Raw genomic sequence first — 12,781 nt, forward strand, 5'->3', positions numbered from 1 at the left:
ATGCGGAAGTTAAGGCAAGAGCATCAAGCAGGCTGGGTGTGTGCAAACGTGCACTGCAATGGGTGACTTTTGTACGCCCAGCGTGGATCTGGCTGGCAAAAATGAGCACAGCTACAAATCACAAACGTGCTTTTTTGGTTTGACTTAATTTTCTTATTTGGTGATTCGCTAATTGGAAAGTACCCCAATCGCAGACCTCCAGCCGGCTCCTTGTCTACTGTACACAGGTCGGGGGATTGTTCACATGAACACGGTTTTGAGGGATGCGTGTCAGAAGTGTGCAAAAGTACAATTTTGTTATTTTTGTTCGCGTGAAAGCATTTCCTGTGCAGAAATCCGCACCATAACACACGAGGGAATAACCCCTCCTGTGCGGCAAGGGAAATCTTCAACTTTTTACGTGTGCGTGAGGGGGACACCAACCATGACTTCTTGGTGAGTCGTGTCATGCCCTACTAACCTTCAAATGATTTACATTAGGAGTGAATGCGCGCATTTAATTTCTTCTGCTTTGGGGCTATATTCACACTGTCCGGCTTTAGTGCGCTATCGCGTGTGATTTATGGAACGGCAATGATCACTACTACTTGAAAATTAGTGTTATGAGGACTCCAGTTTTTTAATCTTCAACACGTGCTATCAACACGTATGTATGTTTGCTAACACGCAAAGTTCCTCACATCTTATCCTCCCTAACTCACGCATACTTGCACACAATCACGCACGTATTCATACATACCCTAAAAAATCCTCACACTTACACAATCACCCGTTAGAAACTCGGGCACACTTCTTTCCACTCCCACGCGTATTGGCCCACACACTCCATCATACACAATTAGTCACATATGAACCCACCTATAATTCTCTCTCACACTTCTTCACCCACACACTCACACGGTGTCACACACTGACTTAGACATTCTCGTTCTCACACTTTTTCCACCCTCATGCATAGATTTGGTAACTTTGACCCGTCTTGTATGGTAGCTCAGGGCTTGGAAAAACTAAGTATTTGTGTTAGAACCGAGGGTCCGCTAAGAAATAGGTCTTTACTGGCAGAATCTTATTTACCGCCTGACCGCCTTAATATTATTCGTTCTTCGCATGGGTTTGGGCCCGAGATATCAGCAGCTCTGAGCAGCCAAGGGCCCAGTGTCGAGGTCGGGCATTAATCGTGACCCAGGAGCTGTAACACCCGTCACCGAGCCCACTGGAGGTAACCAGCAGCAGTCACGGGCCTTCAGTTACACGGTGACTCACTGTCCGCACCCGGCGCTCGCAGGAAGTGAGTTGGGTCAGTGTGTAACTGAGGTATGAGTATGGAGGGACCTCAGTTACATACTGACCCAACTCACTCCCAGTCACAGTCACTCTTCAGACTCACGTAACCACTCGCACATTATCTTACCCGACAATTTACACGCTCACTCACACTCCACCACACTGACTCCTTCAAAACACCCAGGTTCACGCTCACACGTTTAGCCACTCGTACACTTCCTCAAGGTTCAGGCACTTCTCTTTCTCCCTCTCACTCACTGCCTGGCAGCGTCGGATTGGTAAACGGGCAATCGGGCAATACCCGAAGGGCCGGTAGCCGAGTTCCAGCTGTGGGCCGTCTTTTGGGCAGCCTGTGGGCTGTCTGTGCTGTTTGAATGCTGCAGTGGCCCAGTGAGTGCCCGAGAGGCCTCTCTGGGGGCAGATGGGCGGATGTGTCACTCCTTTTCTCTCGCTGGTCCGGCCCATTAATGCATGCTGATTGGGCAGGGGCCTGAGCAGAAGTGGTCTCACTTGCATTCATTTGTGGTTCAGTGGTGTGAACTTATCCATGCATTTTTTTTTATCTACGTGAAATTAAGGAAACATCCTGGTAATGTCATCCTGCTAATGTGGACCACTTGTTTTTCAGCGTGCCAGGGCCGATTTTCGATCCCAATCCAACCCTGCTGCCTGGGTCTCAATCGCACCTTCCCTCGGCTCAGAGGTTCAGTTCTCTTTCTCCACTCACCGACTGGGCCTCACTAACACGCCCCCTTAGTCTCAGACCTCCCTTTCTCCTACTCACTAACTGGCTCTCGCTCGCACTCTCCCTCGGCGTCTCAGATCTGCTTTTTCCTCACTCACCCACTCACTGGATCTCACTCACCCACTCCCTCAGAGGTTCAGAGTTCCTCTTTCTCCACTCTCACTCTCATAGGTCTCACACGCTCACTTCCTTCGACCTCCTCATCCTCGCACTCATTGGCTGGATCTCACTCGCACTCCCTCAGAGTCTCTCTCTTTTCACTGACTGGGACTCACCCACCCCTCAGAGGCTCAGATCACCTCCTTCTCCACTCACTGACGGGGTCTCCTTCGCCCTCTCCCTCACTCGGCCTGTTTTTTCATCAATCGAACGAAAGCCGGGATGTCGGGTGCGATCATGTGTGGAGTGACGCGGGTAACCAGGAGGTCACGGGCAGCGGTGGCAGGCTCAACTAAAGAACTATATTTGCTAAATCATTTCCTAGAAACGCGCGGTTGGCAAAGCTTTCCCGGGGTCACGAAGGTCAAGGTTCAGAGATAGAGTAACATGTGACCTTCACACGTCCCCCCGTCGCCGCACACCGCGCCCTGACGTCTGTCCTCGTGGTGCTCCGCTGCTCAAGGGTGTATTTTGCCATCTACGGCACAAGCCGCTGCTACGAGATTTTTTGTGGCAGATGATGACAAACCCTTGCCCGCAGGCTACTCGTGTCACAGCCCTGAGCCGTTTTTCTTTCCGCTAAAAAATGACCTCCGGCCTTCGATGAAACGCAATAAAACCGTAGGGCTCGGAACAGATTATCGGTAACTGCGTAAAGGTTGTTGTAACTTTCACACTCACAGGCGTCTTGAGATCAGCGACCTGTGTTTCACCCACCCTTGCCTTTGGAGAAACAGAGGAGAACCTACGAGCTTCCATCCGAACCCTGCTGCACTCTACGCCCAGGGGCACACGTGGCGCCCGCTAAAGGGGCACTCGCTGGCACAACAGAGCATCCGTTTCTGGCGGATTTATTTCGTATCTCTCTTTTTTAATTATTTGGGTCCGATAAAATATCGTTCTGTTTAATTTCGATAGAAATATAATTATTTTCTGTAAAATTTATGTATTGAATGGCAAGAAAAATGTTTTGATTGTAAACATTTGAGGCCATGAGCAAAGATGAAAAATTGGCCGTATTTTTGTGATTCTCGATAGATTATAGATAGATAGATAGATAGATAGATAGATAGATAGATAACTCTCAGTGTCTGTATGAGACCTTCAACTGTAGATCGGCGGGATCCAGAAGACGATTTATTATTGTTGTAGTCATTAATATTATTATCATCCCCATCATCAAGAAGCAATGCATTTTAAATAGATTAAAACGTGACTTTTAAGTGGCTTCTTATTGGCAATCTAATCGGAACATATTAAAATAAATTAATAAAAACATAACGACAAATATCTTGTAAATGAGAATGCTAGTCATTGTATTTTTCATTTAACTTTACTTATCTGTAAACGTAAAAATCAAATAATTAAAAAATATGTACAAAATTATTGCAGTGTTTTCATAGATGCAGATAAAAAAATCGTTATTTTGCTTGCATTGTAGTACATAAGGACTACAAATACGGTATTGGCCGGGGGATTGGATGTATTTAAGAAAAACATCATGTCTGCTATAGATGTCAACGCTCCTCCCCCCCCCCCCCCCCCCTTACGCATTTCCTTCGTGAACCTGTGGGAAGACAATAAAAAACAACTGTAACTTAAACAGGCCTAAATAGGAAACGAGAATACACAGGTAAACAGCGCCTGCGACACTCGAAGCACGAGCGAAAATCACGCCTCTCACACACAAAGAGACGATACTACATTCTGCAGCAGAAAGATTGGAAGAAAGGGCATTCTTTGGTCGGATTCATTTATTTTGAACTAATCTCGTAAGACAAGTTTGCAATTCGCCGTTAAAAACATGATAATAAATACAAATAAGCATTGCGATTTCGATAAAAAGAAAAAACAAAAAAGCATAAATGGATTTTTTTTAAACGACTGTAGCTTTTAATTCTCTTTGGAGAAAAAATTAGATATGAGTACAAAAAAAATCCGCAGTCTTTTTTTTTTGCGAGGATTTGATGATAGGAAAAGGCGCTTCTTAAAGAAACTGTGAATATTTTCTAACTTTGGAAAGAGCCGATACAAGTATCGTTATCCATGTAGAAGTAATGAACTTGCATTTTTGTTTCCTTTTTAAAGATGCAAGAGGGAAATGCGTTTGAGTCTAGAAAGCAGGTTGTAAAGTCTCCACAGTGCCATAAAAATAAATACATTGGCGAGTGGTGACTCCTGCCTCGCCCGTGGCCCAGAGAACCACGGGTTCTCGCAGAGGGTAGTTTATGTCCGCCAGGGGGCGCTTTTACACATCTCCTTCCACAAGGTTGAAGTATTTGCCCGGGTTCGGGAAGCAGAAGTAGGGGATGGTACCCCCGGGGTACATGAGAGGGAAGGAGACCGGCAGCAAGCACCTGCCCAGGAAAGAGCTGTCCTTGTACATCCCCGGGACCGACGCTGCCTGCACCATGTCCGCGGCATGGTCCGCGGAGCCTGGGCCCTCCATCTCCGCGGACATCTGTCGCTTGAGCTTGTTCCTGCGGTTCTGGAACCAGATCTTGACCTGGGTCTCGGTCAGCTGCAGGGAGCTGGCCAGGCAGGCCCGCTCGGCGCTGCTCAGGTACCGCTTCATGTCGAAGGTGGACTCCAACTGGAAGATCTGGCTCTTGGAGAAGATGGTCCGCGTCTTCTTTTTGGTGACCATGCTGCCCGGCGTGGCGGCGTCGCGGGCCGGGGGCGCGTCGTCCAGGCTGTCGGGGCTGCAGGCCCTGAAGTCCAGCGGGCTTCCCTTGGGAGCGAAGTCTCTGGGGGCGTCGAGACCTTGATCCAAGCGCGTGAAGCAGGGTCCGCGGCCTGCAGGGGGACAAAGACATCAGTTTAGGCCCACAGTGATGCAACCACAGATGACCCCAATAATGCCCACACGCCGACCATACACATGGCAGTGTGGCCTGCGCAACTGTAAGTAACATCCCTGTATACCAGTGCCTTAGCAGAAACACTTTCAGCAACGTCATACAGTTGACATGCACAGCTGACAAGTTTCCCTGTTCTGTGTGTCACACATTTAACATCACCTTTTAGATAGCGGTACATTGCGCGCGGCCAGGGACTTACAGACTCGCCTTTGCTAACACAAGCACGTGTTTAAAAGCTGCAGCATGCAAAGTGACTGTGGCTAAAATGACAGGGCTGCCTGTAAGTGACGGATGACACACGGTTACTGCATGTACATTATACGGCAAAGAGCACAGTGAGACCCGGCTTCGGACGCACTTCTTAACAATGCCGCATTATAGGTGCAAGTTCACTGACTGGCACAGGAAACGGAAATTTAAGGCATGCATTACAAAACGAACGCAGTGGAGAGTACAAATCATGGACTGAGTCTAAGACATGGAAATATAAAATGGCACAACGTGGGACGGTGAGTTAAGAGATCACTGCTGAAATCTGGCGTGCTCTGCACGATATGAGGTATCCGAGCATCCATGCGAGGTCGGTAAATTGAGCACCACTAGACAGGCTGCTAGTAAATATAGGGGGCGGATTGCACATTTGTGCGCTACACGTAATCCGGCGCTGTTATTTACATCAGTAAGAAATTGTGTACGAAGCACTACATAAAGGGAACAACTATTAGAATAATAAAGATTGGGTCTGTAACGAATCACACACACACACACACATATATATATATATATATATATATATATATATATATATATATATATATATATATATATATATATATATATATATATTTTTTTTACCATAACGGAAGGATGTTTGACCACAGCATAAAGCGCAACTGGCAAACTCGCCCTACATTCATTCGCTAATGTTCGAAAGGACGCAACCATCCACCATGGACGTTCTTTCTGAAAAGTTACGCACATGTTGAATCTGTTTCAGAACGAGATATTTGGAGACATTTTTGTTTAATCATTGCAAGGGCAGAGTGACTTTCGGACGGGGTAGAGGCTGCGTTACGGGGGCGAGGGGGGGGGGGCGGTGGAGGGGGCGATATTCGCAGGACAGAAAGCACTGGGAACGGCAAAAGATGCCTCGGTTAGTTAAGAAACAGCAGTAAAGTGGACCCAGGAGGGCGCGCGCAGGAGTTACCTCAGGCCACACTTTGAGGTTACAAGGTACGTTTGGCTGAAGTCGCGCATCTGGGTATTTACCAGTGTTGGTGTCAAGAGTTGCCCCCTCGTCCTCATCTTCTTCTTCTTCTTCCTCCTCCTCCTCCTCTCTCCGCCGCGCATAGGGTATGGGGTCCTCCCTCGGGTGAGTCCTGGGGGTGTCGGGGTAGCTGGGACTGTTCAGCTTCAGAATGCTCTCTATGGTGAACTTGAGCGCCAGCGGCCGGTGCGCTTCCTTTCCGGCGCTCATCTTATGGCCTCTGTGGAGCCTCCGCGGTGGAGGGGGCGCTGGGAGAGTAGGTGGGAGCGTCAGACCCGCAGCCGAAGCAGCAACATCCCGTCGCGAGACCCGAAGCCTGAGCGCAGAGGCGGGTGTGAGGCGGAAGATGCTCTCGCAAGCGCACTGACATCCAAGTGCGCGCATGAAGTGCGCCTGTGGGAGCGCAGGGCGGAGGCAGCAGCCGCCGACCCTCCCTTTGGCACCGGGGCGGGGGAGGGCGAGGGAGGGGAGGGGCCGCGAACGAAGCGGAGTTCGGGCATGGACAGACTGGAAGCTGGCACGCTGCTCCAGGAGAAGAGACCGGGCACGGAGGAATGATAGAGCGTAGAGTGTTGCCATAGAAAAGAAGAGTCTCAGCAGCTAAAAATCAAAAATCGGAGAGAATGTTGATTCTGCCTCTTTGAGTAAAAGTTAAACTAAACTTAGGATACCCAGATTTTAACATCCAAAAACGGGAACATTTTACAAAAATAGAAACGGACTAGGTTTTCATCACTCGAGGGGCAGGGAATTAAGCGCTCAGCAGCAAAAAACAGGCACAATCAGGCACCAAGGAAGGTACTAAATACAATTCAATTTTTAAACCCAGTATTACACTTCCTAATTAGACAGCTTTATAATAACAGCTGCTAACTAATCCAGCTTTGGGCGACATAAAATGTGCATCCAACAACATTTCTTAAGTATACCGCCCAGCAGCTACTCCCACCACCGACCGCTACTGTTTACAAACACAGTGCGTTCATATAAGTGGCCAATAAAGAGAATATCCAATATCAGGTGAAAGTGTATGAATGAGATGAGCCAGCAGTTGTACTAAATGGGAGCTACAGTCGTCCAACCTACTGTTGAGAAAGGCCTTGACCTTTAACATAAAGACGCATGTTGAGATGAGATTGGTAATATGTGCTTCAAAAGAGGAGTTGTGGTTGCATGAAACTGGGTTATTGGTTGAGTAAGGTGGTAGCCCCACTCATGCAACAACCACAATCCATGTCAGGGTAAACCACAAAAGTCACTGAACTAACCTGTGCTTATCCTCTGGTCGCCTGGCCCAAAGCAGTCAGTCTTAACTTAGAGGCCCTGGACCACAAACAGTAATAAAGTGAAAACACAGCACACGAAAGATCCCAACCTATTTTAGAAAAGAGACAACAATATGATACAAAAAATAACACCAAAACAAATTAAATCCAAACAGTGGAACAGGAGTTATGATTTGTTTAAGTTTTAGTGAAATCCAGTGCTTAAAAGATCAAAGTGACAACCACAAGTAGAAAACAAAGATGGGCGCGACACTGCTGTCCTCTCCACCGGATCGCCCCTCAGCATTCTGGTATTAGTAGTGCGAGTAGCACAAAGAACTGAAAAGTTCAAAGTGTATCACTTTGGTTGGTGCAAATCATTTCTAGACAGTTCAATCATCTCTAGACCCGAGACATGCCCCGGGTTTCGGGATTTATATCCCTCATCAGTAGAGAAAAAGTTCAGGGGTGGTGAAGAAAGCCGCCATAGATCCTTCAAGGGCTTCGTTGCCTGCTCGGCACGCAGGTGGGTTTCCCAAAAAGCCCGTCAGCTTTGGATGAGGGATATAAATCCCGAAACCCGGGCCATGTCTCGGGTCTAGAGATGATTGAACTTTCTAGAACAGACTTGCACCAACCAAGGTGATATACTTTGAACTTTCCGGTTCTTTGTGCTACTCGCACTACAAATACCAGGATGCAGAGGGGCGATCCGGTGCAAAGGCCAGCAGTGTCACGCCCATTTTGGTTTCTACTTAAGGGCTTTTCCAAGCCCCCTAAGCTGACAAGCTTTTGTAGACGCACCTGCGTGCCAAGCAGGCAACCAAGCCCTTGACGGTTCTACGGCGGCTTTCTTCTCCACCCCTGAACTTTCTATACTGATGAGGGATATAAATCCCGAAACCGGGCAATGTCTCTGGTCTAGAGATGATTGAACTTTCTAGAACAGACTTGCACCAACCAAGGTGATATACTTTGAACTTTCCGGTTCTTTGTGCTACTCGCACTACAAATACCAGGATTAAGAGGGGCGATCCGGTGCAGAGGCCAGCAGTGTCGTGCCCATTTTGGTTTCTACTTAAGGGCTTTTGCGAGCCCCCTAAGCTGAGGAGCTTTTGGAGACGCACCTGCGTCCCGAGCAGGCAACGAAGCCCTTGATGGTTCTACAGCAGCTTTCTTCACCACCCCATAACTTTCTCTACTGATGAGGGATATAAATCCCGAAATCCGGGCCATGTCTCGGGTCTAGAGATGACTGAACTTTCTAGAACAGACTTGCACCAACCCAGGTGATATACTTTGAACTTTCTGGTTCTTTGTGCTACTCGCACTACAAATACCAGGATGCAGAGGGGCGATCCGGTGCAGAGGCAGCAGTGTCGCGCCCATTTTGGTTTCTACTTCAGGGCTTTTGCGAGCCCCCTAAGCTGACAAGCTTTTGGAGACGCACCTGCGTGCCGAGCAGGCAACGAAGCCCTTGACGGTTCTTCGGCGGCTTTCTTCACCATCCCTGAACTTTCTCTACTGATGAGGGATATAAATCCCGAAACCCGGGCCATGTCTCGGGTCTAGAGATGATTGAACTTTCTAGAACAGACTTGCACCAACTAAGGTGATATACTTTGAACTTTCCGGTTCTTTGTGCTACTCGCACTACAAATACCAGGATGCAGAGGGGCGATCCGGTGCAAAGGCCAGCAGTGTCACGCCCATTTTGGTTTCTACTTAAGGGCTTTTGCAAGCCCCCTAAGCTGACAAGCTTTTGGAGACGCACCTGCGTGCCAAGCAGGCAACCAAGCCCTTGACGGTTCTACGGCGGCTTTCTTCTCCACCCCTGAACTTTCTATACTGATGAGGGATATAAATCCCGAAACCGGGTAATGTCTCTGGTCTAGAGATGATTGAACTTTCTAGAACAGACTTGCACCAACCAAGGTGATATACTTTGAACTTTCCGGTTCTTTGTGCTACTCGCACTACAAATACCAGGATTAAGAGGGGCGATCCGGTGCAGAGGCCAGCAGTGTCGTGCCCATTTTGGTTTCTACTTAAGGGCTTTTGCGAGCCCCCTAAGCTGAGGAGCTTTTGGAGACGCACCTGCGTCCCGAGCAGGCAACAAAGCCCTTGATGGTTCTACAGCAGCTTTCTTCACCACCCCTGAACTTTCTCTACTGATGAGGGATATAAATCCCGAAATCCGGGCCATGTCTCGGGTCTAGAGATGACTGAACTTTCTAGAACAGACTTGCACCAACCAAGGTGATATACTTTGAACTTTCTGGTTCTTTGTGCTACTCGCACTACAAATACCAGGATGCAGAGGGGCGATCCGGTGCAGAGGCCAGCAGTGTCGCGCCCATTTTGGTTTCTACTTCAGGGCTTTTGCGAGCCCCCTAAGCTGACAAGCTTTTGGAGACGCACCTGCGTGCCGAGCAGGCAACGAAGCCCTTGACGGTTCTTCGGCGGCTTTCTTCACCATCCCTGAACTTTCTCTACTGATGAGGGATATAAATCCCGAAACCCGGGCCATGTCTCGGGTCTAGAGATGATTGAACTTTCTAGAACAGACTTGCACCAACTAAGGTGATATACTTTGAACTTTCCGGTTCTTTGTGCTACTCGCACAACAAATACCAGGATGCAGAGGGGCGATCCGGTGCAGACGCCAGCAGTGTCGCGCCCATTTTGGTTTTTACTTAAGGGCTTTTGCAAGCCCCCTAAGCTGACGAGCTTTTGGAGACGCACCTGCGTGCCGAGCAGGCAACGATGCCCTTGACGGTCCTACGGCGGCTTTCTTCACCACCCCTGAACTTTCTCTACTGATGAGGGATATAAATCCCGAAACCCGGGCCATGTCTCGGGTCTAGAGATGATTGAACTTTGTAGAACAGACTGGCACCAACCAAGGTGATATACTTTGAACTTTCCGGTTCTTTGTGCTACTCACACTACAAATACTAGGATGCAGAGGGGCGATCCGGTGCAGAGGCCAGCAGTGTCGCGCCCATTTTGGTTTCCGACAACCACAAGTACCTGGTCACGCAAAAACCAGGTCAAATTCAAATGTTAACGCCGACTGCCATGGAGCACAGGTCAGATATAAGGGTGGATTAGGCCAATACTCGGCTTACCGTCGGACGTAGAGTAAATTCTGAAGAAAAGTTTTGGAGAAGGTAAGAGTTCAGCAAGGTAAGCTCATGCTGAGTCCTAGGAGGAGTCATCAACGATGGTAGAAAAAATGCTCTGAGTGGGGAAAAACTGGATTTCCAGGTCCAGGAGGTCGTTGTCAGTGATGTGGAGGTGGACATCAATGAACCTGGTGAAGGTTTTTACCGGCAGATTTAGACAATGTTTTGGAAGTCAAACATCTTCAGCAGGATGTTGCTGCGGCCCAGGGGAAGGCTTGCCTCCCTGGGCCCTGCCCAGCCCCTGGATGCCTGATGGACCTTGTTGTTGGGACCCCTCTGCCTTGCCTGGGGGACTGGAGGACTTCCTTGTGCTGAGGAGCTGGTTGCTCCATTTCATTATGCCCAGGACTTCTTGAAACTCCTTTGGCTCCAGTTGCTTTGTTGGGCTAGGGTTTCTGTCTCCCTTAGCGCCTGGGAAGCGCTTTGTTTTGAACTCTCCTGCTCGTGGTGCTCAGGTGCCTACCCTGCATTATGCCCGTGGTCTTTTGTATTTTTATTAAGAGTGCCACCGCATTTTATTTGTGTCTTAACGGGCGCCAACCCCATTTCTACTTTTATTTTGTACTTCGAGGGTGCCTAACCCTCGTTCTCCCCCAAAAAGAGATGCCGCCGCAGCCGCGGCAAAGCAGGAAGTCAGGCAGCCAGCTGCCTGGCGGCGGGTGGGAATTCCGGTTCCAGAGAGGAAGTCCCGGTATTCACCTGTTACAACGCATTTTTTACAACGCACTACCACTACAACGCAGGCATTACAACGCATACCATTACAACGCATGGCGCTGGGGGGCGCTCTAGGATAAGAGGTAAGTTTAATTTACTATCCAACACCTTCCCTAGGGTCCACGGGGACTGGAGTTAGAATAGTAAATTATACTTACCACTATCCAGCAGCCCAAAGCGCTATGCGTTGTAGTGGTATGCGTTGTGAATACCGCGTTGTAATGGTATGCGGAGTAAAAGTATGCGTTGTAACGTCATACATCCGGAAGTCCCGCACACACCCCAGCAGCCGGAAAGAGACAGGGAGAGCCTCACGGGCTCCTTTGTAAAAGTCCCGGTCCCAAGATGGGGGACCGGGTGAAGACCGACGTATGCAGACGGTGGGGCTCCCATGAGGAGGGAGAGCCCCACCAGTGCCGTAGATGACGTCCTGCGGGTGGGGCGCGAGGCCAAGACTGGTGCCTGCCCTTGCCGCGACAACAAGAGAGGAGACTTTCCCCCCCCCCCCGAGAGCCGGTAAGCTAAGACGGCTGGGGCGGGGGAAGGCCACAGGTGCACCAGGGCCCACAGTGGCGTGCCGCCCCGACGGCGGCTTCTTCTTAGAGCCGCGTGGCTATTACAAAGGGGCTGAAGTGAGGGAAGGGGCCCCGTGGGGGTCCCCCCAGGCACCAGAGTGGGGCCCTGGTTCAGAGCGGCCCCGAATGGCAGCGGGCCGCTCCCACATTCCCAGATGGCGCCAACGAGGCCCCCAGTTATTTTAGAGTCCCCATGAGGGACTTGGGGGGCATATGTTGCTTAAAGCCCCAATCGCTCCACCGTGGGGGGCATTTATTTCTTTAAGGAGTCAGAGTGCTCCCAGGCACAGTTGTTTGAGAGCCTAGAGGGCTCCAGCAGTTGGCGCAGTTTTGCTCCTAAGGGCCAGTGAGGGCCCATGTTGCAGTTTGCTTCACAGCTGCCCAGCAAGTCGTGGGCAGCTGCACCGTTTAGGTCTTTCTTTCTAGGGACATGTCTTTGGACTCAGGAGTGAGTCGCACTCCTTCGCCCCTACTTTGGCCTTCCACAGCTGCGCAGCACTTAGTGCCAGCTGCAGCGTTCAGGCTCTGTTCATTGTTGTTAGCTGCCCAGCAAGTGGTGGGCAGCTGCCACGTTTAGGTTTTGGCGCAGTGGCTCAACCTGGTCCTTGATGTGAATTATGTGCTAATGCTTTGGGTGTTAGGAAATGTACTGTGTGTAGTATGTTTTGCACACCCTGTGTTTGATGGCTCTCTAGATATGATGTATGCATAGGAGATTGT

The 12,781-nt window shown here is 49.5% G+C and overlaps 1 protein-coding gene across 1 annotated transcript; it reads right to left on the reverse strand.

Moving 5' to 3' along the window:
• Positions 1-3,793: 3,793 nt before the first annotated feature.
• Positions 3,794-6,663, reverse strand: LOC147725467 (homeobox protein Nkx-2.8-like). The gene is made up of 2 exons (XM_086964537.1): positions 6,319-6,663; positions 3,794-4,984 (listed from the first exon to the last, which is right to left on the reverse strand). Exons 1-2 carry the CDS (start codon positions 6,524-6,526, stop codon positions 4,437-4,439), a joined length of 756 nt encoding a protein of 251 aa, XP_086820663.1. The 5' UTR covers positions 6,527-6,663; the 3' UTR covers positions 3,794-4,436.
• Between the last annotated feature and the right edge of the window lie 6,118 nt (positions 6,664-12,781).

This window comes from Lissotriton vulgaris, chromosome 3_2 (genome assembly GCF_964263255.1).
Source record: "Lissotriton vulgaris chromosome 3_2, aLisVul1.2, whole genome shotgun sequence".
Lineage (NCBI taxonomy): Eukaryota > Metazoa > Chordata > Amphibia > Caudata > Salamandridae > Lissotriton > Lissotriton vulgaris.

What these genes read in the sequence shown, in the direction of transcription:
- LOC147725467 (XM_086964537.1), bottom strand. Translation starts at nt 6,526, where the DNA reads ATGAGCGCCGGAAAGGAAGCGCACCGGCCGCTGGCGCTCAAGTTCACC. An exon ending in AACTCTTGACACCAACACTG is followed by an intron (nt 4,985 to 6,318) that starts GTAAATACCCAG and finishes GTCCCCCTGCAG; the next exon opens with GCCGCGGACCCTGCTTCACG.